Source organism: Staurois parvus, unplaced genomic scaffold, assembly GCF_062004578.1.
Source record: "Staurois parvus isolate SC_StPar_1 unplaced genomic scaffold, SC_StPar_1.0 ptg000011l, whole genome shotgun sequence".
NCBI classification, from domain to species: Eukaryota; Metazoa; Chordata; class Amphibia; order Anura; family Ranidae; genus Staurois; species Staurois parvus.
Window position 1 is genome coordinate 30,762,525 of NW_028317807.1, and position 26,510 is coordinate 30,789,034.

At 42.0% G+C, this 26,510-nt stretch overlaps 1 protein-coding gene across 2 annotated transcripts in view; it reads right to left on the minus strand.

Moving 5' to 3' along the window:
- Positions 1 to 26,510, minus strand: part of ERBB4 (erb-b2 receptor tyrosine kinase 4) — a 1,213,483-nt gene that overhangs the window by 673,129 nt on the left and 513,844 nt on the right. For both annotated transcript variants that reach the window (XM_089672264.1, XM_089672254.1), the window contains exon 2: positions 24,525 to 24,676. In XM_089672264.1, the coding sequence (XP_089528390.1) occupies positions 24,525 to 24,676 (152 nt within the window). The remainder of the gene's footprint in view (positions 1 to 24,524; positions 24,677 to 26,510) is intronic.

A 26,510-nucleotide genomic window follows, 5' to 3' on the forward strand; every position in this document is an offset into this window, starting at 1 on the left:
CATTGAACAAGCTGAGGTTAGAAGCTGATTGGTTTCTATGCAGAAGGGAGTCTGATTTTGGACTCTCCAGCTTTAGTAAATAAACCCCACACAGTCTGTCTTAGGAGTGCACACGCACGGGTGCCTCCTTAGCACCCGGTTTGCTAAGGAGGTATCTGGAGCAGAAAGAAAATCGATAGTGCCAGCAGGGGACTGTCAGATAAGGATAAGAGGGTGCTTCTGTGCAATATTGTTACACAGAGCAGGTAAGTATAACCTCATTTTTATGTTAAAAAAAATAGACACTAATATCACATTAAGTCTCAAATTTCTTACTATAGCTTGACTAAACCCCTATGCACCCCTGAAATTCAAACCACTGCTTATACCAAAAACAGGGCCATCCTGCCCTTGAACCTCAGAGGGTGCCCTCTAAAGGCAGCTCCTATATATTGTAGTGAAACAGTGTATCTGTATCCGTTGCAGTTGCACAGAAAATCCATCCAACACTATCAACGCGGTGAAGTACCAGCAGCAAGTGGATTGCTTCTTTATTGCTGCATCTAAGTGCCCTAAACCGCAAAATACTATCTACCCAAAAATAAAGGTGAAATATTACTTTTGCCCAAGAAATGGAAAGGGTTAACCAGCTATAGGTTTATCTAATTTATCAAAAAGGCAAAAGTGAGTGTATTTTCTGCTAAAGAAGACTTAATAGTTCTGGCGGTTACTGTTATATCTGTGTGTGTATTTTATGCTACAAGCAGCATTTTAACAATAGTCCCCTAAGGCTGGCATATCCCATGATAGATACAAGAAACCCTTTGCATTTGCTGCATTTTCATATCTGCAATCAGTGTCAGCAGTTTAGCAGTTTAAGAAACACATCACGCAGTAACCCTGGGACCCTCCAAAGACCTGTTTTTCAGACAGAAAGAACAACTAAAAACATTTTTTTGTTATTAGATGCTGCAGCTTTTCAGTGCGGAGCTATGATTATAGTACTGAGCGGGCATTCAGTGAATGTATTCCGGATCTGGAGAACAAGACAAGCATTGTTCCTTGTTATTGAAATGAGAATGGAGAAAACTCTCCAGGTTCCAATCCCATGCTATAATTTATTCTTTAAGTGATAAGAACATATAAAAAAATAAACAAAACAAGGTGACTTTTGGTTATTAGTTATTCCAGAAAGGATGCAGAAAAAAATGTGACAAGCGCCTATGGTTAACCCCTTCAGTGAAAATCTGGCCATACACTAGAATTATACTGTATTCAAAAACTTTCATTTCAGGGACACTCATTTGATTTTTGAATGGTTAGAGGGATCAGATTGATGGTTTTTTTAATGAGGAGAAAATCTGAAGGCACAGGATGGGAATTTTTTTTTTTTCGAATGAACACATTTCTAACAGTGAATGTGGTTTTCGTTTCGGAAATTGCATTCATTCCAAAATCAAATGTTAAAAGCATACAACATTTCGAAGTAACTTCACTTGCTTATTAGTCATCAAATGTATTGATGGGAATTTTTGCATGAATGTTTGTACAACTGTTTGTTCAAAAATCTACTAGCATCTACATATGCTACTGTATATATGTACAAATCTCTTTTGTTCAGCCTGAACGCTGATTGTGGGGGTTAATTGAGAGATGGAGGAATCTTCTCTGCTTGCTATTGTATTTTGACCACCAACACCCACAGCTGTCAGGACACCCATACTGTGACTGCTCCTGATTGGATGCAATCGCTGTACAGCTGACAAATTTCCACCCATCTCCCATGGCAAAAGTTAATTGAATGATTGATTTTGTAGAACCTGGTGGTGCCACCAGGGCCACCCACAGCTCTAATTTTGAGCCACCAATGGCAGCATTAAGAGATCCCAATAAGGCCTTATATGTGTAAAACACTACTATTCCCAACTATTTTATAAGCACACTTCACCTCTACCCTTAGAGGTGTACAATTATAAATACAAATATGCTCGGTGATCACTAATAAAATACTTTTCCCTATATAATCTCACATCTATAAATAAAGTCCAATTTTAAATTAAAGTCCAATAAAGCAAATACGTGTAGTCCGAAAAAATAGTTTCCAATATCAACCAACGAAAACTCTTCACTGCTTGTAAACCTTGATTACCTCAAAAAAACAAAAAGATTCACATAGTGCATTATCCTTTATAAAAATCTCATTACCCTATAAGGTTAATACAATCTTATTCACCCAAGTGAGAAAACACGTGTATATATCCAAAACGCATACACATGTGATATATTGTGCAAAACCATGCAAGTGAGACACTCTGCCGTGCTACAAACTCCTAGCACAGTGCACACTTCTATTGGGGTAAGGAATAAATACCCTTACCAATATTTAAGATAATATATGCTTTATTATCTTAATCCTCAGAGAATTTCTCTGGTGGTGTAGCTCTTTGTATGGATATCCTCCGGATTAGCTTTATAAGGATCCTTCCACCCTAGCAGCCTGGAGATGCTTTCACCAAACACATCAGCCCGATTTCCATATATAAGGAACAGATCATAGCATAATACTGCCACATACTTTGATCAAAAACTTTTAATTATCTTGCTTACATTTAAAATCATCTTTAACCGCACATAATAAAAAACCTGTCTGCCATCCGGAATCCAGGAGAGTCCCAATCGTAACTCACAGCCGAGATTTTGCCCTCTCCAAGATGGCCGCCACTCTACTTCCGGAATATTCGTATGCGTCTGACGTCACCTCCCTTCAAAGGGATGGCTCATTCAGCCACCACTATGTTGCTTCTGACTCCCTAACAAGTATGCTGTGACCTGTTACATGTAGAGCAAGGAATTCTGACATTATATTTAAAGTATTTGCTATGTTAATCACTGCTAGTGACGTGACCTGTCCTAATAGGGTCAGAATATGTCTGGGTTTACAATCACTTTAAAGAGGTGCACTTTCAGCAGTGGTGGACCATCAGTATAGCAAGGCCTTCTCTGCTGGTCTAAACACGGATTTACATTTTAATATATTTTTTCCAAGAATGTATATTAAATGATTCTCCACAGTCAATTCTCTTCATTTCAAAGCTTTTCTCTTGGTTGCACTGCTTCCATTAGTGTATGTTTATGATAGAGCTTTTATCCAATCGTATTTCAACCATCATGTATTTCCAGGGTCAAAGAAATCTGCCTTGAGGCCTTCAGAATCAATACTGTGGGCTCCTGTAGCTTAAAATAAATGGCAATGGAACTGTTGCTTTAACCAATTAGAATTTGAGTTGGCGACATCACGGCCATCTATGAGGCATACAATAATGTTGGCATTTTCACGTCCTTTCTTGGATGGTCAGAGAGTGTACTAGTCAGAGCTAATAAAGCTCATCTATAGTGAACTGCACAAGCTAAAAAGTAAAAAATATATTCCTGTAGATTTAATAGCTGTTTTTTCACCCTACAGTGGCTGATAGAAGAAGAAATTTATTTGACTGCAGATATACCTCTGTTTACGAATTTAATGCGTTCTGCGGGACTTTTCATATTGTGACAAATTCATAAACCAAAACGCGGTTTTCCATAGGAATGCATTGAAAACCAATTAATCCGTTCCGGAGGTCAGAAAAAAGTAAAATAAAAAAAAAAAAGTCTTTTATCTGTTCAAAACTCTTTATAAAGTGCACTTTAAAAGCATAAATACTGTACAGCAGGGCTTGAAATTTCCACTCACCTGCTCACATTGGCAAGTCGAAATTATGGTGGGGGTGAGTGTGTCCCCAGGGCTGTCTTGCTGAGCAGGCTCAAAACTTTGGGCCGGATCTGTCACACGCACTGGGAGCCGTCAGGCTGCTCAATAGTTGAGCAAAATAAAAGTAAAGAAAGGAGTGCTTGCTGTGCTCTCTGCCTCCCCCTAGAGTGCAGTACTCAGCTCTGTGAGTGAAGGTAACGATATACTGCAAATATTTATAGGGCTGTGTGTGAGTGTATGTTTGTGTATTTGTGTGTGTGTGAGTATTTGTGTGTATTTGTGTGTGTGTTTATGTATGTACATGTATCTGTATGTGTGTTTGTGTGTGTATGTAAATGTATGTGTATCTGTACATGTGTCTGCGTGTGTGTACATGTCTGCGTGTGTTTGTGTGTGTGTGCATGTGTCTGTGTGCATGTACATGTCTGCGTGTGTTTGTGTGTATGTACATGTGTCTGTGTGTATGTACATGTGTCTGTGCGTGTGTATTTCTGTGTATGTACATTTACGAGGGCGTGTTTAGGGGAGGAATTAGGGGTGTAGCAGGGTAGGGGTTGGGTGGGTGGCGAGTAACTCTTAAGGCCTGGCTAGCAGCTCAGGATTTGAAATTTTAAGCCCTGCTGTACAGAGACATGATTAAAAATTAATTCGTAAATGCATTGAAAAATAAATAATCCGTTCGTATTGCGAAAAAAGGGTTTGTCCACCACTTTCAATTCAGTAACTACAAGAGGTACTCTTGGCTCAAAGCCTACAAGGATCACTGCAAATTGTATTCCTGGGAATGCCTGTTATTTGCAGTTGATCAACTTGATATTTGGAGCCACACTGGCATGCATGAGATACCTCTCTGTGATGCCACTCCCTGCGTTTCTGTATAATATAGATGACTTCTATAGCTGTGGCATCATAATGATGGTAATAAAAGGTGGATTCATTCAGGTAAGACACCACTGAAGGCCTAAGGGTGAAATGCATGGCCCACCACTGAGTTTCAGTGACCCACAGTATATCTATGGGAGGCTGTATGCAGCACCTGAGCTTCCCAGTCATGAGAAATACAGCATAATGTACTTTGCACAAGCTCAGGCACCTGTGTGGAAGAAGCTGCACAGCACAAAATATCAGTTACTTTGTGTCTTTATACATGGTTTTAAAAATGTACAGTACCTCAAGCCTAAGTGCAGCCTAAATCACAAACAGAAAACTCATCACAAGGGACATAACTTCTGGTCAGTAGGATGTGTCCCTTGTGCTGATTCCCCTTCTGTTTGTGAAAATCTATCTCCTTCCGCATCACACCATGTTGTGACCAATAGAACTGAATGAAATGTCAGTGGAGACATTTCAGTAAAGTTCTAACATAAAATAAAAATAAATGACATTAAAAAAGTGCAATGTGTTGGGACTGGGGCATCAGAATTAATTCTCCGGCACTCAACAGTAGCTGTGTGTTCAGAGAGGCTGCTGTTGTAATCTAGCCCTTAAGCGGCATGATGGCATAACTGTAATAATACTATTATTTTAATTAAGCTTTAATGTCAGTCCCCTGCCATTCCCTCCACATCTGCACTGAACATGCAAGAAATGAGGCCAGCATAGGTTTGCTTTAAAGCGATATTAACACCCCAACCCTCCAAAAAAAATAATGATATGTGGCAGCATTCCAGTCCTTAGATGGAAAAGTCCAATCCTTAGAAGGGAGTTTTTTTCCCTTTTCGGATAAAGGTTTTTACCTAAGTGAATAAAAGCAGACAATTTTGAGCACCCCTCTCAGTTGTAAATGGTATGTATTTGTCTCAATATTCTAACTGTCACTTTTGCTGAACAGTTTAGACTGTCCGGCAGGATCACCAGGTGAGAATAACAAAAAACAGCCCAAAAAAAGAAAATGAATGCAGCCACCAATAAATTAGAACCAATTCATTACAATATCTAATACATTATTGATATTGGGTTTAATACTGCTTTACTAGGCACTTATCTATATACATCTGCACTGAACGAGCTGTTCAAATCTCAAAGTACAACCTAGTGTCAGTTCTTTTCTGGTTTTCTGATCATTTTAAAATGTAACAGTTCTCTGACTCCCCATGCCTTGACAGGTTGTCTGTGGTGCCTCCTGCATGTGACAGGATGATTGACAGCAGCTCTCTGAAGCACAAATAGAGAGTAGGGAAGCCTGGGCTTGGGGAAATTTGGTATCATCAGCATAGCTCCCAACTGTCCCTGATTTTGAGGGACTGTCCCTCATTTAGAGCAAAGTCCCTCTATCTCTCATTCTTTCTCATTTGTCCCTCATTTTAGTCTGATTTATATAGTTGTATATAAAATGCACTACTTATCTATCAAAAAGTGTTTTACAATGCTAAAATTTTCATCCAATTTCTAAATTGCTGTATTTGTAAATTCCAAAAGCCACTATAAAGGAATAGTAGTGGTTAAAAGCACTACTGGGTTTAACTAATCATCACATTTTTGGTACTATTCTCCTTTAGGGGGTGTGGAAGGGGGTGTGTTCTATACCTACATACTTTTGATAATAGGTGTCCCTCGCTCCCATTTCAGAAAGTTAGGAGGTATTCATCAGTATCTTTGTTACACCTGACACATCTGCTAATATCTGACAGACTTTGATTTGTTAGAGCTGTAAATTACATTGCGTAACTTTTATTAGTTTAAAGCATCAATGAGTTAACCTCTTGAGGCTATAGCTGCTCATAAGACCTTATGGTCGAAAGTTCTTGTTAAAGTAATGCTAGGTATGATTAATTTAAAAAGACAACATCCTTAAAATGTATCTAACCCTTAGATACTGATATAGATATAACTGATTATACTGCAAAGAACACAGTTCCTGACCTAGAGTAAGTTTTCACTCACTCTACTGTATCTATGGAGTTGTCAGCCGTGCCGCTCTCCTGATTTGAACTGCAAACACGTCCTCCCTTTATTCAACACCAATGCATATGCAAGGAGGTATTCTGTAGTTCACAGAAGATAGCTGGGAAAGCTAACATCTTAGTCTGAGATATCAGTTCTGTGCACAGAAAGTTACAAACACACTGGATTTCTGGAAAGCCCACTTGGTATTTTTCAGCAGAAAATTGGTGAGTGGGGTGTGGTTGGTATTGGGGATTGGGGGGGGGGGGGTGATTCTTATCACCTTGTTATATTTTTTCTTCTTTATTTTTTAATTAATTATATTGTGTGATCCCACAGAATGTTGACTTGGTTTCCACAAGTCTTCAAATATATTTGAACCCTGTTTTGATTGATGACCCTTCCTTGTGGTCGTTGGAGGCTTCTTCCTATTCACCCAGCTACCATTGATCTATACCTAGCAGGAGCTATCTCAGAGTGTGCTGACATCATCGACTGGTAATTGCGTTTTTTTTTTTTATATTTTGCTTTGTTGTATATATATATGCATTTGTTCTATATCATTTATTGATTATATGTTTTTGGTTTGTTTTATTTTTCTTTGATTCATTGTAGACACTCATGTTTTGCCCTCTTTCCCTGAAGAAGTGGGTTCCGTCCCATGAAACGCGTTGAAATCTATAACGCAAAGCATTCTCATGGTTCCAAGTGGATACTGTATTACCAGTTTCATCAACACCTATTATGTCCTATGGTTGGGTGTTTTCTGTCTATACATGTATATATTTCCACTGATAACCATTTACCATTTCATATACTATCTGTACAGTTGAGTCTACCTTGCTCTAAGTTAGTGGCTGTAGTTTGCCATTTCTGATGACCGTGATGTTCCTTACATCTTGGGCAGCGGACGTTGCCTACTATAGCCACCCCTTGTTGATTTTAATCATGTGCCTTTTTTTGTCTATGTCTGACTATATGCCTTTTTGTGTCTATGTCTGACTAACTTTTTCCACCGATGGTTTTTTAACCTAATAAAAAGGGTCTAATTTTTATCTACGGTTTTCATGTTTTCATTTCATTTGTACTGGTATAGTATAGTGCCTTTAAAGCCCCATTAGCTTTTGAGGTTAGGGTTCTTATTTCAATTATTTCATTAGGGGTGTGGTACCAGTAAAACCATTATACAAGGATTGGGAGAGTAATTTTCTCTCCACCTCCCCTTATCCAAGGTATTTTTCAGCACTTGCAATCTAAGCCTTCCAGAGGATTAACCCCCCTTCCTGACCAGGCCATTTATTACGATACGGCGCTGCGTTACTTTAACTGACGGTCATCCAACTCTGTACATAAATGAGATTTATGTCATTTTTTCCCCACAAATAGAGCTTTTTTTCTGTGGTTTTTTATCACCTCTGCGTTTTTTATTTTTTGCATTATAAACAAAAAAGCCTGACAATTTTGAAAAAAAAAACCCCAATATTTTTGACTTTTTGCTAAAAAACATCCGATAAAAAAATTTAAATAATCAAATTTCTTCATAAACTTAGGCAAAATGTATTTTGCTACATGTCTTTGCTAAAAAAATCTCAATAATTGTATAATAATTGGTTTACGTGAAATTTATAGCATCTACAAATGTTGTAATATATACTGTAATTTTTATTTTTTTTAATACTAGTAATGGCGGTGATCAGCGACTTATAGTGGGACTGCGGCGGGCCTTTTAACACTGGGGAGTGGGAACTGATTAACGGCCACTGACATCCCCAGTGACAATACAGTGATCAGTGCTAATGAAAAGCAGGAAGGAGTTAACAAAAAGGGCGATCAAAGAGATAACAGTGTGCTGTGTTGTGTTTTACTAGGGAGACATGCTGCTTTGTATCTCTCTTCAGAGAGATACAAAGCAGCATGATCATGATGGCAGGAGAGAGATTTGTGTTGTTTACACAGAGATCTCTCCCCTCTCAGCCCTACCGACGATCACCGAGTTCCAGCCAGCGGTTGACATCCCTAGCAGCCAAGAGCGGCGTGGGTAGGCAAGCATGTGCACCCCCTGTACCTGGAAGTACAAATCACGTATATAAACCTGATTTTGCGCAGCCCTGCCCGAGCCACTCTTGGCTGCTAGGGATGTCAGTCGCTGGACGGAACTCGGTGATCGTCGGTAGGCCTGGGAGGGGAGAGATCTGTGTGTAAACACACAGATCTCTCACAGATCAATAACAGTACACCTGCTATAGGGCGGAGGGTAACTGGTAAAAGAAGTAGTAAACACCACTTGCTCAATTGTACCTACAGATAAATCTATAATAAACTCACCTGTAGGTACAAGGAATATCTCATAGGCGTGCACCAAGATGTGGAGGGGCTCTGACATCACGACGCTTAAATGCAACCCACAGCAAGTATATTGAAGTTTGGAAAACACTAAGCAGGAACCTGGGGATGAAGCTCAAATTAAAGAGTTTGCAGCATCCTACAATGTAAAATTTGATCCTATATTTTATAAACTAAAGTGATTTTTACCTGTTTTTTATGTGAGTGCACTCATTTTGTTTAATAAATCTTTTAAAAAGAAGATAGGGCACTATATACATTTTTTATATTACATGGCACTTATATACATGGAGAAAAAATTCTAAGCAAGCGAGGAGACCCCTTAGTGGGAAGATGGATAAACTCCATCCATCCATCTGCCTCCAAGACAAGGTCCCTAGGAAGCAGCGAGACCCCCTACTGGGATAAGGGAGAACACCGTCCGTCCATCCATCCATCCATCCAGGGAATAGGGATAATCTCATCCGCTCCCCTCTAAATCCAATTAAAGGGACACAAGCCTTTTATGACCTCACTTAATGCTTTGGTCATATATGCCGGGTGAGAGCACAACCGGTGAAGGTGTACACATTCTTTGGTGGACTACATGATATATATTTCGTATTACACCATTAGAAGAAATGTTAGAATCACGGATTAATTAAGGACATGTATGCAGCATGATTGCATTGTCACTTCTTATTTGATGTTGGATTATTAGTTATATATTTATTCTATTCACATATTTGATATTTTGTATTACTACTGTTAGTGGAGCGCGACACTTATTTTTGATTTTTAACCAAGATGTTCACTACTTCTTCAGCCAGTAATGTCACTGGATCATGAGCACTGCAGTCTGCAGGGATGGCATGCTGTCCCTTTAGAGCAATGTGCCACGAATTTCACTCCCGATGTGACATCATTGTGTCTCAGCTATTTAAAGGGCCAGAGCCTGCGAATACGGAAGAAAGCCAGGTGAGCATAGGGGCCCTGCCATTGGTTACAGTGTGCCGCTAGAGTGCTTAGTTTCAAGGTAAATCTTTCATAATGTGCTGGTATACTCTTAACTTGCAAGAGGAAGATCTTTTTATTTTTTTAACGGCCTTAAGTATGATGGGTGGTCATCTTTTTTAATGGCCGGAGTTATTTTATGCAGTCAGGAAAAATTAAGGAAAAAAATGGATTACAGTTTAGTCTATCTTATACATTGTTTTTCTTTATCTTACCAAGATGTCTGAACCGAGAAGTGCAATTGAGCAACTGGTCACCCATTGCAGACATATCTCATTATCTTTCTTAATATATTATTGCAGAGTGGAACTGTGCACATGAATATTGATGGAGGCATAACAAACAGCATTCTATTCATTGCTTTTCAATTGTAGGTAAACTTTGGTTATCCTCCACAATCCACTAACGCATATAAGTAGCAATGCTCTGTCCTCCTCCTGCTGTGGATTGCAGGATAAGCTGTCACTCCGGAGTCCATCGGAACACAGCCAATTGTTAGTACCGGTATGTATTTATATATTTTAACATGACCGCTTTTTGTGCTAAGGGGACTGCAGTGTTGTTTGCTGATTATAATGCGATCAGGCACTGCAACATTTTAAGCAAGGGATTGCTGAACAGCGGAGAATAGAAGAACTGTCTCTAGTGGCTGAGGCATTTAAATGAAAAATGGATTTATTAGGTTGGAACAGTGTGTGTGAGCTGCTACCTTTACCTCTGGGAGGGCTGCTGTGATTTAGACTCAGCTTAAATGATATGTGTAATGAGTTCTGTAGTTTCATTTCATCCATAATTAGACAGAGATCCCAATGAAAAGCCTGCTCTATGACATTTAATGCTCAGGGAGGGTCCTGGGCCTATCTTGCTGTGAATGCTTATGAGACTTCTACTGCAAGATGCCATTTGACTGCTGAGGGACCACAAATCCCAGCATGCTATAACAAAAGTGTGGCTATAAAGCCTGCTCTATGACATTTAATGCTCAGGGATGGTCCTGGGCCTATCTTGCTGTGAATGCTTATGAGACTTCTACTGCAAGATGCTGTTTGACTGTTGAGGGACCACAAATCCCAGCATGCTATGATAACAAAAGTGTGATTAAAAAGTCTACATTTAATGCTCAGGGAGGGTCCTGGGCCTATCCTGCTGTGAATGCTTATGAGACATCTACTGCAAGATGTTGTTTGACTGTTGAGGGACCACAAATCCCAGCATGCAATGATAACAAAAGTGTGGCTATAAAGCCTGCTCTATGAAATGTAATGCTCAGGGAGGGTCCTGGGCCTATCTTGCTGTGAATGCTTATGAGACTTCTACTGTAAGATGCCGTTTGACTGCTGAGGGACCACAAATCCCAGCATGCTATGATAACAAAAGTGTGGTTATGAAGCCTCATGCACACTCACGTTTTGGAACTTTTGCTGTTTTTTGCCCCTGAACACAACTCAATAAAAGCCTATGTGTTCATGCACACTCAGGGCTTTAGCAAAGTTTAGGAGCAGCAGAATTTAAAGGATATAAAATGCTCCTCTCCTGAACACAGAGGAATCGTGTTCAGGAGAGCACCAAGCGCAGCAAAAAATGCATGGCTAAATACGCATTAATGCTAGGCATGTTTAGCGCTTGAGCATTTTTAATTTCAATAGCAATAATAAGTTATTATTCTGGCCAATGAAATGAATAGACATCCAAGAGCCTGACATAGGCAAAAGAGGCTAAACAAGGTACACGCGTTTATCAGCGTTAAGTGTTTTTTTTTGCTGCCAGGAGGAAGGGGTCTAGGCTAGTAGATTTTAGTATTCAATGTGCATGAACCCTAAAACAAATGCCCCAGTGCAAATGTTCAAGAGAACCGGCTATGAAATCTAACCTAACACTGTTCCAGTAGTTTACTTTCTGTTAAAGTGGTTGTAAATCTCAGGTATGAAAAATGAAAAAAAGCATATCCCTGTATAGTGTGTACTTATCTCAATTCAGGGCACTAAGTTTTATTTCTGTCTGCTACTTCATTCCTCTGGTATCTGTCACTTCTGATGAGTTTTCCTGACACCAGAAGAAAAATGGTGACAGGGGAGGGCACAACATGTGATTGACAGCCTCAACTCTGTCTCTGTGTGCTGTGTGAAGGGGCGTGTGTCCCTTCCCTCCAATCAGCTATTAGAGCTCTCCTCACTGATATAACTTCGGCTCTCCTCCCCTGCTTTTCAGAGCTGAGAGATCCTGTGTAAATTCTGCACCTTGAATAGATGTGAGGCAAAGATAGCTGTAGTTACACAGGTACAACTTATGCAGACTTAGGAAGATTTGCTTCATTGCTGTATATCACCTGAGGCCAATCACTTTACTGGGTATAAGGGTTGGTGTAAGGCATAAGGGTTTACATCCACTTTAACTAAACATTTACTTTAGGTGCAAAGGGATCACTTCTATAAACTCAGAGATTATTTAGTACTAGGGATTAGCTAGGTTAAGTATTAGGCTGGTGGTAGTTAAAGAGAAAACCAAACTGTATCTGAGCACCACAAACTGAAAACATTATTTGAATTTCAATATTCACAGAAAACGCACCCATCCTTTAATTTCTCCATGCTTTATTTTGTTAAGAAATCACTTTGGAAAACACCCCCTATCATTTTTAGCTGCATCCAAATTGAGTAAAGACAGATGATTCATGAAGTATTTACATCCTGGTATCCATCTGCCCTTAGCTCAGGCATTCAGGCAGGAGGGTGTGCTTAGCTGAGAAACCCCTACCATTTGTTATTAAAATATGCAAATGTTTCTGGATTCTCTTAAAACTGAACTCCAGAATTATATAAAAGTCACAAATAATGCAGCTCTGCATTCATTAATACAATACTTTTTAAATACAAGTAGTGTCAGTAATGAATTTGACTTGGTATCAGTCTTTTGCAAACCATTATATAGCAGAACTCTGACTGAAAAAGAGAAGTAGCACAAGGAGTCAATCAGTTGTTATGCAGTGCTTATACGCTAAAAAATGACATGCTGAAGGAAAGAGGAGCTCCTTCTCTTTTACGTGTTCACTCACTGCAACAGAAAAAAAACAGATCATCGGGCCTAGATGGCTGTACTGTGTGGCAGAGCTGTGTAAACATCAGGCCTGGATGGACGGAGATACAAATCCATTGGCAGCGAAAACAGCCCCCATATACAGTATATACACTACTCAAAAAAATTAAAGGAACGTTTTAATCAGAGTATAGTATCAAGTCAATTATTCTCCTGGGTTATTGATCTGGTCAGTTAAGTAGCAGAGGGGGTTGTTAATCAGTTTCAGTTGCTTTGGTGTTAATGAAATTAACAACAGGTGCACTAGATGGGCAACATTGAGACAACCCCCAAAACATGTGGAGGTCACTGCCATTTTTTTTACTTGCTCATCTTTTTCTGACTGTTTTTCACTAGTTTTGCATTTGGCTAGAGTCATTGTCACTACTGGTAGCATGAGGCGATACCTGGACCCTACAGAGGTTGCGCAGGCAGTCCAACTCCTCCAGGATGGCACATCTATACGTACCATTGCCAGAAGGTTTGATGTGTCTCCCAGCACAGTCTCAAGAGCATGGAGGAGATTCCAGGAGACAGGCAGTTACTTTAGGAGAGCTGGGCAGGACCATAGAAGGTGGACAGGATGAGCACTGCCAGAGCCCTACAAAATGACCTCCAGCAGGCCACTGGTGTGACTGTCTCTGACCAAACAATCAGAAACAGACTTCAGGAGGGTGGCCTGAGGGCCCGACGTCTAGTGGACTCTGATCAGTGCCCGACACCATAGAGCTCGAGTGGCATTTGCCATTGAACACCAGAATTGGCAGATCCGCCACTGGCGTCCTGTGCTTTTAACAGATGAGAGCAGGTTCATCTTGAGCACATGTAACAGACGTGAAAGGGTCTGGAGAAGCCAAGGACAACGTTATGCTGCCTGTAACATCGTTCAGCATGACCGTTTTGGTGGTGAGTCAGTGAAGGTCTGGAGAGACATATCCATGGAGGGATGCACAGACCTCTACAGGCTAGACAATGACACCCTGACTGCCATTAAGTATCAGGTTTAAATCCTTGGACCCATTGTTAGACCCTACACTGGTGCAGTGGGTCCTGGGTTCATCCTGGTGCACGACAATGCCCGGCCTCATGTGGCGAGAGTAAGCAGGTAGTTCCTGGAGGATGAAGGAATTGATACCAGTGAATTGCCCCCATGCTCACCTTACTTAAACCCAATAGAACACCTCTGGGATATCATGTTTTGGTCCATCCGACACCACCAGGTTGCACCTCCGACTGTCCAGGAGCTCAGTGATGCTCTGGTTTAGATCTGGGAGGAAATACTCCAGGACACCATCCATCGTCTCATTAGGAGCATGCCTCAACATTGTCAGGTATGCATACAAGCACGTGGGGGCATACAAACTACTGAGTACCATTTTGAGTTGCTGCAATGAAATTTCAGCAAAATGGACTAGCCTGCTGCATCATTTTTTCAATTTGATTTTCAGGGTGTCTTTGAATTCAGTCTTCTGTAGGTTGATCATTTTCATTTCCATCAAACAATGGGGCATCATTATGTTCCTAACACATTACCCAGTCCATATCAGTATGGATATCCAGCATGATATTTTTCCCCATTGAGATCTGATGTGTTTTCGAAGTGTTCCTTTTATCTTTTTGAGCAGTGTATTTCATCTGTGTATTTAGCTGTCTGTCTGGAGTTCAGCTTCAAAATTAAAGACTGAGAGTGGTACAGCAACGAACAATTTCTATCAACACCCACATGACCATACTGTTTTCATAGACTTAGCATCTAAAATTGTAGCCGCTATCTGAAACAAAGTCAGCACTCCAAAGCAATACAAATATGGAATAAATTAATTTCTAAATTTTACAGTCAACTATTTTTTTTACAAAAAAGCATTTTTTTAAGCCTTACTGGTTGCTTAATGTTTCTGCTTGTATGCAACCATGCATGTGTGTTAACAATGAACGATTCTTGGGAGACAGGCAGAAGGTAACTCTGGAGACATGACTACTATATCCATGTCAGTGGAATTTAGTTCACATGTCATGCAGACTGACAGTATCTCCCTCAGTCACTCCCCTCCCCTGGGTCACACGCTGGCTGCACATGGTTCATGTCAATGGGTGACAGGCCCTGCATGTATCTCTCTTCCACCTCAGTCCCTGCTTTTCTTATCAGATACCAAACCCCAGCTGAGGAATCCATGGAAAGCAGGCCTGCCTACAAAATGTTGACAGTCAGAGTTCTGTTATATCACTAATACAAAGGCAAACCAATGCCGTATGTTTAATAGACTGAAAATAGTTATTGAAAACAAACAATTTAATAATGCAATACAAGTTAAAGCAATGAAAAAAAAAATATATTATATATATATATATATATACACATACATACTGTGACAGTGTGGCGATCTGTCACCCAGGATTCTCAACAAGGCAGGTTGAGGGGCTCCAGGGTAAGTGTTTGATACGGAGGAAAGTGGCTTTTCACTCTCCTTTGTTTGTAAGGTCTGTTTTGGGATCTGGAGCTTGGAGATTTCAAAGAGATCTGGGAGGGATGAAATCTCCAATCCTGGGACCAGGTTTTGGGAATGGCCAGGACACTGATTGCACAGGTGTGTGCAGGCCTTTAGAGAGAGTCAGGACCAGGGTTCTGGGCTCCACCCCGGCAGATAGGAGTCAGGAGGGCTCCACCCCAGCAGCTAGGAGTCAGCAGGGCTCCACCCCGGCAGCTTGGAGTCAGGTGGAAGCCAGACTAGCTGTGTGCTAGTGGCTATAATTTGGAAAGAGTCTGCAGGAGACAGACATTGAACTGTGTGTAAGCCAGGAGGCTGAATCTTTGTTTTGTTGGTGGATACCCCTGCGAGGGAAGCATTATGTTATGGGACATTTTCATTTAAATAAAAGTGGGCTAAAAAGGCCCTTGAAAAAGAAAGCGAGTAGCTGTTTGTGTTTAAAAGCTCTACCACGTTGAAGCGAGTTCCCACATATGGTGGAGGATGCGGGCAGAAATGGAGATCCCGGCGATTGAAGTAAGTTCATCAGTTATATGAACTGTTTGGTGCATAAGTCTGCACTATCTGTGTGTGCAGGTGAGGAGAACCTGCTAGAGAAAAGGACTTTGCCTTAAAGATACAGTGTTCCATGTTGTTGCTGAACTGTGTAACACACTGCTGTGTGCGTGACTGCAAAGATGGGGCGGTCAAAACAGAAAAAGGAAGCAATGTTTGCTGAAGCGAGAGATAGAGCCCTGTGGCTAGGGGGTTATATACCGCATGCCCCAGCCAAGCCGGGAAGTTTAGATGTGGGTGAGTCTGCTGTGGACTGGTGCAAGCGGCACCTGGCAGCATTGAACCAACCTACAGAGGAAAGCAAGCCAACCTTCAGTGCAAGGAGAGAGCTGCAGGATGTCCGTACCTGGGAGAGGGGTGTTGTCACCCATGGCAACGCTGCTGCAGTTAAACCAGTAGCTGTTGTGAAAAATGTGAATGTGTCACGGCTTCAGAGTTGGTCCAGCAGAGAGAAGCCTATGCTATGTGCAAGGAGAGGGACTGACCAGAGGCCAGGACCAAGAGTGAAGGCCCATAGCAACCCAGAGGAGGCCAGTCGGGCTGTCTGTGTACGGGGGGCTATGTCGTACAAGGATCATGGCAAGTGATATCAAGAGGAGCCAATACAGCGTGTTAGCCAGCAAAGTTCTGCTTGGAGAGTGCAATCTCCCATGGCGACCAGAGAAAAAGTAGTGTCTGGAAGGAGGAACTGCATTGAAGATGTGGCTCAGTGTCCCAACAAATATAAGAGTGGAAATGTACCATGCCTGGAATGTGGTCAGTGGGGGCATGGGATCTTTTCCTGTCCCAGACTCTGGAATACCGCTGATACTGGGCAAATGTCTACAACTGCAAGTACAGAGTCTTGTTTTAAAATGTCAGCAACCACCTCTGGCAACAGGGAGGAAGTTCCTGTTGGGCCTGCAGGGGGTGCCAGAGAGTCCATGGAGCCTATGATGGCGTCTGTTACTTCACCTTGGGGCAAGGGAAAAGTTGCCAAGGAAAGTGCAGTTGAGGATGTGTTTATGAGACGACGCACTCAAATGAAGATGGTGACACCTACTACTGTGGTGGGTAAGACTGTGTGTGATAAAACCATGGCTGGGACTGTCATGTTGAGAAGGACTGGTTATGAGACTGTCCATTCTGATGTAGGAGTGACCCCAGTTAGTTGGGTCACTGAATGTGCTTTTGAGAATGACTTTTCCCTGTGCAGTGCCTTGTACAGTGGGAAGTTAGGGGCTGAAGTAAAACCTGTGCATGGTTCTCAAAAAGAAAGTGATGTCAATAATGTGTGCCAGTTACAGGTTGGTAGTAGGCTAGTACAGCCCACAAGAGCTACAAATGCTGATGATGTTGTTGTGAAATGTACTGCTGTTGGGAAAACCCTGAGCTCTTGCAGTGCAAAAGATGTAATTAAAGATGGGTCTTTTCTTATAGCAACTGGTGGTAAGACAGCACAGGTGTCCTTAGACATCTCCAGGGGTCTCCGTGTATTGGAGCCGGAGGTTGCCCGGGACAACTGCGATGTCACTCTGGTGGAGCAGAGTGGAACTGCACCTTGTCATAGGAGTGTGTTGGTGCAGCCTAACAATACTGAAGGTGTTCAGGTGAACACTGGGTTAATGCAGCCTGGCAAAAATGCAATTGTGTGGGTAATTCAGGAAGCGCCACCAGAGCAAAGTGGTGGATGTGAGGTATTGCAACCTGCAGTGGGAAACCAGGTGTTACCCAAGTCTGATGTGATCCAGAGTGATTTGTGCAATGGATCTGCAACTAAGCCTGTCTATTCTTGTGTGTCTCCTTGGGCGGATGGATCGGTGCTGAGGAGCACTGACGAATTGAGCACATATACAATGGATTGGGATAGTTGGGGTAAAAGGCTAATCTCGTTGATAGATGAGGCTTTTATGCAAAAAAATAAGGTGGACACTGTTTCTGCTGTGCCAGAAGGAGGATCTATAGAACAGCCTATAGATAAGGGCGTGTATACAGCAGAGACTTTGTCTGTGACCCACAAAAGTGATGTTGGCATGGAGTGTCAAAATTATGTTGTCACTGGGAATGATCAGGGGCAGCTTGTGGATGCTGAGTCTGAGATGTTGAGAGTGAGCCAAGCACATGGCAGCGCTCTGGTGGAGCACCAGGCTGTGGTTATCTCCAGCTTGGAGGAGGTCCCTTTAAAAATTTCAACTTCTCAAGTCTCAGCAGGTGAGTCTCTCAGCATTCCCAGTGCCCTAAATATGGTCAGGAAGGTCTTAGGTTTAGAGTCAAGTGGTTGGGTTGTAACCAAAGTATTAAAGGAGATGCTTGAACTTTGCAATGTACAACCAATGTATACTGGGGTGTCTCCTCCACAGTCGGATGGTCTGGTACTGCGGAGTACCACTAGGTGGAGCACCAGATGGCTGGCTGTACATATCAAACGGGAACAAGAAAGTGGTTTATTTCTGAATTTGTTGATGGTGTTAAAAGTTGTATCAGGGTATGCCGCTGGATTACCTGTAAATTTGATAGATGAGAAATGTTTTGGAGAAATGAAAAATGAGTCAAAGCTTTCACCTCCTAACAGCCAGGTGGGAAGCATTTCTGCTGCTATGGTCCAGGATGGTGCTGATCAGTTGTCAGTGAAGGGCGTGTTGACTGCACCATTGGACAAAACACATGAGATGGAAGGGCCGAGCATGGACCATAGAACAGCAGAGATCCTGACCAGGGCTCAAATGGATGTGCAGAAAGAAATCGGGGTCATTGGGCCAAAAAGAGGTTTATGTAGCAGGTCTGATGAGACATCTGGAATACAGGGACCAATGGTATGTGAAAACTGGAAAAATGGATCAGAAGAGAGGACATCTGTGCAGCATTTGGATACAGATCCAAGTGGTGTAGAAAAAGTTAAAATGGTGGGACAGCTGCTTGCAGAGTGCATGACGCCAGGTGAAGTGGCATTTTGTGAGGTTCACGTGGGTGATGGCTGCCCTATGGTGTGTGTGCCCTCTGCATACACTGTCCTAACAAATGCTGGAAAAGATATTGAAAGGTGTAAAATTGACTGGAAGTTATCTGTTCATGGTAAACTGAATGCTGTGGTAATGAGTCATGCAGGTTTGATAGCTAGAGGTACAAGAAATCAGGGGGGTGGTCCTGGTACAAATACAGTAGAAATAGATCCCCTACAGCCTTGGGACAGTAATACTGAGAGAGGTATTAGGAAACCTTGGAACCTGAAGCAAAGGGGCAGAAAGGCCAGGGGGACCCTGTTAGGATTTCAAGAGAGAAAGTGTTTATGGAAGTGCACCCGGAAAAAGAGTAGGCAAGGTCTGATTAGAGCCCATAGCAGAGTGACAATGGGGCTTGGGGAGAGACACCAAAGGAATCGTTGGGTAGAGTTCTCCTTTAGGAAAAATATAGTCAGACCAGATTGGACCCCTGTAAGTGAAAGCTGGCACAGAGCTGCCAGAAGCTGTAAGTCATGTGTTCTGCCCCCTACGGGGTCAAAACAAAGGGGGGGGATATGTGACAGTGTGGCGATCTGTCACTCAGGATTCTCAACAAGGCAGGTTGAGGGGCTCCAGGGTAAGTGTTTGATACGGAGGAAAGTGGCTTTTCACTCTCCTTTGTTTGTAAGGTCTGTTTTGGGATCTGGAGCTTGGAGATTTCAAAGAGATCTGGGAGGGATGAAATCTCCAATCCTGGGACCAGGTTTTGGGAATGGCCAGGACACTGATTGCACAGGTGTGTGCAGGCCTTTAGAGAGAGTCTGGACCAGGGTTCTGGGCTCCACCCCGGCAGATAGGATGTCAGCAGGGCTCCACCCCGGCAGCTTGGAGTCAGGTGGAAGCCAGACTAGCTGTGTGCTAGTGGCTATAATTTGGAAAGAGTCTGCAGGAGACAGACATTGAACTGTGTGTAAGCCAGGAGGCTGAATCTTTGTTTTGTTGGTGGATACCCCTGCGAGGGAAGCATTATGTTATGGGACATTTTCATTTAAATAAAAGTGGGCTAAAAAGGCCCTTGAAAAAGAAAGCGAGTAGCTGTTTGTGTTTAAAAGCTCTACCACGTTGAAGCGAGTTCCCACAATACATACATACATACACATACACAATGTGTTCAAAATAATAGCAGTGTGTTGAAAAAAGTGAATAAAGCTCAAAATCCTTCTAATAGCTTTTATTTCCATACACACAAATGCATTGGGAACACTACACATTCTATTCCAAATCAAAACATGAAGAAAAATATATCAAATTTCTGTTGTATTCTTCTTTACAGCAGTGTTTGTATTCTTCTTTACAAACTCAAACATTCACTATATAAACTGAAAAATGTTTGATTTCCTTTGAATCACTTAATTAATATTTAGTTGTATAAGCACTGTTTCTGAGAACTGCTGTACATCTGTGTTGCATGGAGTCAACCAACTTCTGGCACCTGTGAACAGGTATTCCAGCCCAGGATGATTGGACTACATTCCACAGTTCTTCTCTATTTCTTGGTTTTGCCTCAGAAACTGCATTTTTGATGTCACCCCACATGTTTTCTATTGGATTAAGATCCGGGGATTGGGCTGGCCACTCCATAACGTCAATCTTGTTGGTCTGGAACCAAGATGTTACACGTTTACTGGTGTGTTTGGGGTCGTTGTCTTGTTGGAACATCCATTTCAAGGGCATTTCTTCTTCAGCATAAGGCAGCATGACCTCTACAAGTATTCTGATGTATTCAAACTGATCCATGATCCCTGGTATGCGATAAATAGGCCCAACACCGTAGTATGAGAAACATCCCCATATCATGATGCTTGCGCAACCATGCTTCACTGTCTTCACAGTGTACTGTGGCTTGAATTCAGTGTTTGGGGGTCGTCTGACAAACTGTCTCTGGCCACTAGACCCAAAAAGAACAATCTTACTTTCATCATTCCACAAAATGTTGCGCCATTTCTCTTTAGGCCAGTCAATGTGCTCTTTGACATATTGTAACCTCTTCAGCACCTTTTTTTTTAACAGTGGGACTTTGCAGGGGCTTCTTGCAGATAGCTTGGCTTCACATAGGCGTCTTCTAATTGTAACAGTACTCACAGGTAACTTTAGACCTTTGATCTTCCTGGAGCTGGTTGTTGGCTGAGTCCTTGCCATTTTGGCTATTCTTCAATCCATTTGAATGGTAGTTTTTCACTTTTTTCCATGTCTTTCAGGTTTTGGTTGCCATTTTAAAGCATTTGCGATCATTTTAGCTGAGCAGCCTATCATTTTCTGCACTTCTTTTTATGTTTTCCCCTCTCCAATCAACTTTTTAATCAAGGTACGCTGTTCTTCTGAACAATGTCTGGAAGGACCCATTTTCCTCAGAATTTCAGAGAGAAATGCACTGTAACCAGCATGTACAACATTTGCTGCCTTTCTTCTTTAAATAAGGGCAATAATTGCTACCTGTTTTTCAAAGAATGAATGACCTCACTAATAGAACTCCACACTGCTATTATTTTGAACATGCCCCTTTCAATTAGTGATTCAATTACACAGAATCAGCAGCATGCATGTCATGACTGTTGGGTCTGTTGGATTTCTATTACTCTACTACACCTGCTAGTAAATTATTTGCCATGTAGAAATATCATTTCTACCAAAAACAGTGATTGATCAGGTTAGTGATGTCTGACTGCTATTATTTTGAACACAACTGTGTGTATATTTGAACACAACTGTGTGTATATATATATATATATATATATATATTGTGACAGTGTGGCGATCTGTCACGATGTGGAAAAGTTATTTCACCCAGCATTCTCAAGGCAGGCTGAGGGGCTCCGGGGTACATGTTTGATACAGAGGAAAGTGGCTTTTCAATTTCCTCATTTGTTTGTAAGGTCCATTTTGGGACCTGGAGCCTGGAGATTTCAAAGCGATTTGGGAGGGGTGAAATCTCCAATCCTGGGACCAGGTTTTGGGAATGGCCAGGATACTGATTGCTCAGGTGTGCATGGCTCTTTTGTAGAGTCAGGACCAGGGTTCTGGGCTCCACCCCGGCAGACAGGAGTCAGGAGGGCTCCACCCTGGCAGACAGGAGGTATCTGCCTTGGAGTCAGGAGGGCTTTACCAAGGAGAGGTGGAAGCCAGACTAGCTGTGTGCTAGTGTCCAGCTGTGTGTGAAAGCCATAATTTGGTAAGAGTCTGCAGGAGACAGACATCAAACGGAGTACAAGCCAGGAGGCTGAAGCTTTGTTGTTTTTGCTTGATGGTGGATACCCCTGCTTGGGAAGCTTTATGTTACAGGACGTTCTTTTAAATAAAATTGGGCAAAAAGGCCCTTAAAAAGAAGCGAGTTGCTGTGTGCTTTTGAAAGGAAAAGCTCTACCACTGGAAGCGAGTTCAAACTATATATATATATATATTTATCAAGAATTTTAAATGCTTAAATCGCAGTTTGTTTTGTGCCTTAGAACTTGATGGAAAATTTGACCCAGGAAAACAAACCTTCTTGAACTTCATAGCCCTCTTTGGTTCTGACCCAACAACTCTACCCCTACCCTTACTTCCCTACATAAGCTTTTATGTACCAGCTGGTATAGGAGTGCAGAAGAATATTACAAAGTGTCACTCTGAGTCTGCTGGGGCTGCTGACATCACAATCAAAGATGGAGGCACACAGCAGCAGTTTTAAGGCTTTTGGATATCTACACAAGGAAGGCTTTTACAAGTACATAACATGCATAAGATATGTTAAATACAAATATAATCGTATGAGAAGATTTTTTGCTGAAATGCATTGTCTGATGACTGGATCTCTTTAAAGCAGATGTAAATCTGGGGGCATTCTCTAGTATGCTGGCTTAGATACAGTAGCATTCTGGTAAAGACAATGGTAAAAACGTAAAGTACATATAGTTTTGGTTCACCCCTCCCCTTTTCCACACTCTGCTTCCTCTCTTTTTTTCTCTCCAGTCAGCTTCTGCTCTACAACTCTAAATGTCCTGTGGTCACCTCTCACTCCTCTCTCCCCTTCAATAATGTACTTCCCTTTTGTCCCAATGGTTCACAAGAGGCTGCCATTGAGCCTATTCTATATCCCCCACCTTACTTTCCTCCTAGTCTATAATCAGATCTCTTCTCCTACTGGTACCATCTCTGCCCTTCTCCCTTTGGTTTATGATGAGCAGCCTTCTGTTCTTTCTCCAACTTGTGTATGACATGCACCCTCTCTGCAACTTCTCCCACTGGTGTATGATCCACATCCTCTTCGCTCCTTCTTTCACTGGTTTATGATCAGTATGCTCTCTGTACATACCCAATTGGTGTATGATCCACACCCTCTCTGCTCTTTCTCCCACTGGTTTATGATATGCACCCTCCCCTCCATCTCCCAATGGTGTATGATTAGCACCCTCTATGCCCATCTTCCACTGATGTATGATCAGCACCCTCTACACCCATCCCCCTCTGGTGAATGATCAGCACCGTCTCTGCTCATCTTTCATTGGTGTACAATCAGCACCTTCTCTGCTCCTTCCCCCACTAGTGTATGATAAATACACTCATTGCCCCTTCTTCCACTGGTGTATGATCAGCACCCTCTCTGCTCATTTTCCATTGGTGTACAATCAGCACGCTGTCTGCTCCTTCCCCCACTAGTGTATGATAAATACACTCATTGCCCCTTCTTCCACTGGTGTATGATCAGCACCCTCTCTGCTCATTTTCCATTGGTGTACAATCAGCACGCTGTCTGCTCATTTTCCATTGCTGTACAATCAGCACCCTCTCTGCTCCTTCCTCCACTAGTGTATGATAAGCACACTGATTACCCCTTCTCCCACTGGTGTATGATCCACACCCTCTCTGCTCCTTCTCCCATTAGTGTATGATCCACACCCTCTCTGCTCTTTCTCCCATTAGTGTATGATCCACACCCTCTCTGCTCCTTCTCCCATTAGTGTATGATCCACACCCTCTCTGCTCCTTCTCCCATTAGTGTATGATCCACACCCTCTCTGCTCCTTCTCCCATTAGTGTATGATCCACACCCTCTCTGCTCCTTCTCCCATTAGTGTATGATCCACACCCTCTCTGCTCCTTCTCCCATTAGTGTATGATCCACACCCTCTCTGCTCCTTCTCCCACTGGTGGATGATCAGGACTCTCTCTGCTCCTTCTCCCACTGGTGTATAATCAGAACTCTCTCTGCTCCTTCTTCCACTGGTGTATGACCAGCACTCTCTTTACCCTTCTCCAGTAATTGGTGTATGATCAGCAGCTTCTTCCTCCCTCCTATATACACCCACAATCAACATATACTCTGTTTTCTCTAGTGATAACAACTAGTAACAAATAATGCCCAGTAATAATTCCCAAATTAAATGTCTGATTGGGTAGTGATACATACCAGGTCGGTTAAGAACCACTAAGAGGCCACAAACTATATAATTCAAATAAGCCGGTTCATGCATGGGCACAAAACAGTAAAAATTTAATTTCTAAATTTACCCTTAAAAAACTGAGGTTCCGTCCATGTTCAATGCTGGTGATCTCCAGATTTCCCATGACCACTTCACAGTTCTCATAGTATTTGCGCAGGGCTTTGTACTGCTGATCCAAGTCAGAGAGGGAGCTCAGTTTGTTCTCTGTTCCGGTACACACTACAAGAGAGACAGAGCAGATGTAAGTACAATGTCATAAAAGATAATTAGCAAGTCTTGCCACCACAATCTTATTAGGAAGCTACATTTAAAGTTCCTTTACACCTAAGCACTGAACATTTGCAATGAAACATCTTAAATTGAATCTACAGCTTTTATTATTTAAATGTATACTTAAATCTTCAGCTCTGCAATAATAAAGTTCTCTCAAGACAGATATCACAAGCAAAAATTTATAAAATCAAGTTGTGTACATGCAACTATTGCTTCTTTTGTAAAAACATCATATGAACCTATGCTGAATATTCAAAATCAATTAATAATGGGTGTATAAAGATTGAGAATCAGTAGTATATGTTGAATGGCGTCATGAACAAGGGCTTCTAGTTATTACAGGGCACATAGGACACTTGCTAGGTCATTGGAGGCATTACAGGCTATTCTAGACACAAACAAGGTGCTGGCGGATATTAATGACCACACCCCACCCCCTGCACTGCACCACCAACTTGTTTATTCCAGTTATTTATTCATTAAAGTGATACTAAAGGTTCATTTTTTTTAAATAACATACATATCATACTTATCTGTTCTGTGCAATGGTTTTGCCCCAGTCCCCCTCTTCTCAGGTCCCCCGCCGGTGCTCTTGGCCCTTCCCTCCTGCTGAGTGCCCCCAGAACAAGTTGCTGTGTTTCTACGGTCCTACCCTCCGCTTCCTCCTTACTGGCTATGATTGATAGCAACCAGAACCAATGGCTCCTGCTCCTGTGTCTCAGCCAATGAGGAGGGAGAGATCTGGGAGAGCTGAGGCTTCCATGAACATTTCTGGATTGAGATCGGGCTCAGGTAAGTATTGGGGGGCTAAGGTTGGAGGTGCACACTGCGGTTTGAATGTGAAAAAAACATTGCTTCCTATGGTGCCTGTTTACATATGTCTGGCATATGTCCGGTGCGGTGCACTGGCGGTGCGGATTCAGTGAGAATTGAAAAAGAGTAATGTACGATTTCTGAGCAGTGCAGTTCAGTTATGGATTACAGGCTATTGACTTCTATGGGAAATGTTTCTAAACCGCATTTGTGTGAACAGGATAAGATCCTGAGCTAGTCCTGTCCTGGATCTGATGTAAACCTGACATGAACCAGTGAACAACTACTGTATCAGTTAGCTGTGAAACCTGAGCTTCAATTCGCACCGCAAATGTGTGAATCAGCTCTGAAGTGCTCAGCAGAACACGTGTAGTCCCTGTACACATATCTGGGATTCATTTTACATATCTTTAAAATCAACAAGCATGAACTTAGTATAGCTGTGTAGCAAGAACATCCCTGGTTCTGACTTCACGTGCTCCTTAATGAATGTCAATGTTCTTAAGTAACTAGTAAACCTGTTTTCCAGAAATGACCATCCACATTAACTCATATATATGGCCATCTTCAACAATTTATTTGAATGTTTAGCATCTAGTGATAGTCTTGTACACAGATCTTGTACTGTGATGCTGTAGTGCCCAAAGTCTGCTCTATACTCAGTTGCATCATCTGTTATTTTTCATCAGTGTCAGAACAGATTTATCTCTATCTGCAGTGATAACATTGCTTTGTTAATCCTGTTCGGCTTGTGAGTAAAGGAAATGTTCCATTGACCCAGACAAATGCTGCCAAACCCAGTACAGCAGCCTGGCTAATATTATTCGTAATCCTCTCCCCGGGGAAGCAGTGTAACTTCAAATATTCCTGCTGTAAGTCTTACTCCTAGTGAGCCTGCAGCCCAAAGTCAAACTGATTAACCTGTTTAGTTCTGGAGAGGTCAGCAGCACGTAACACCTGACAGGGA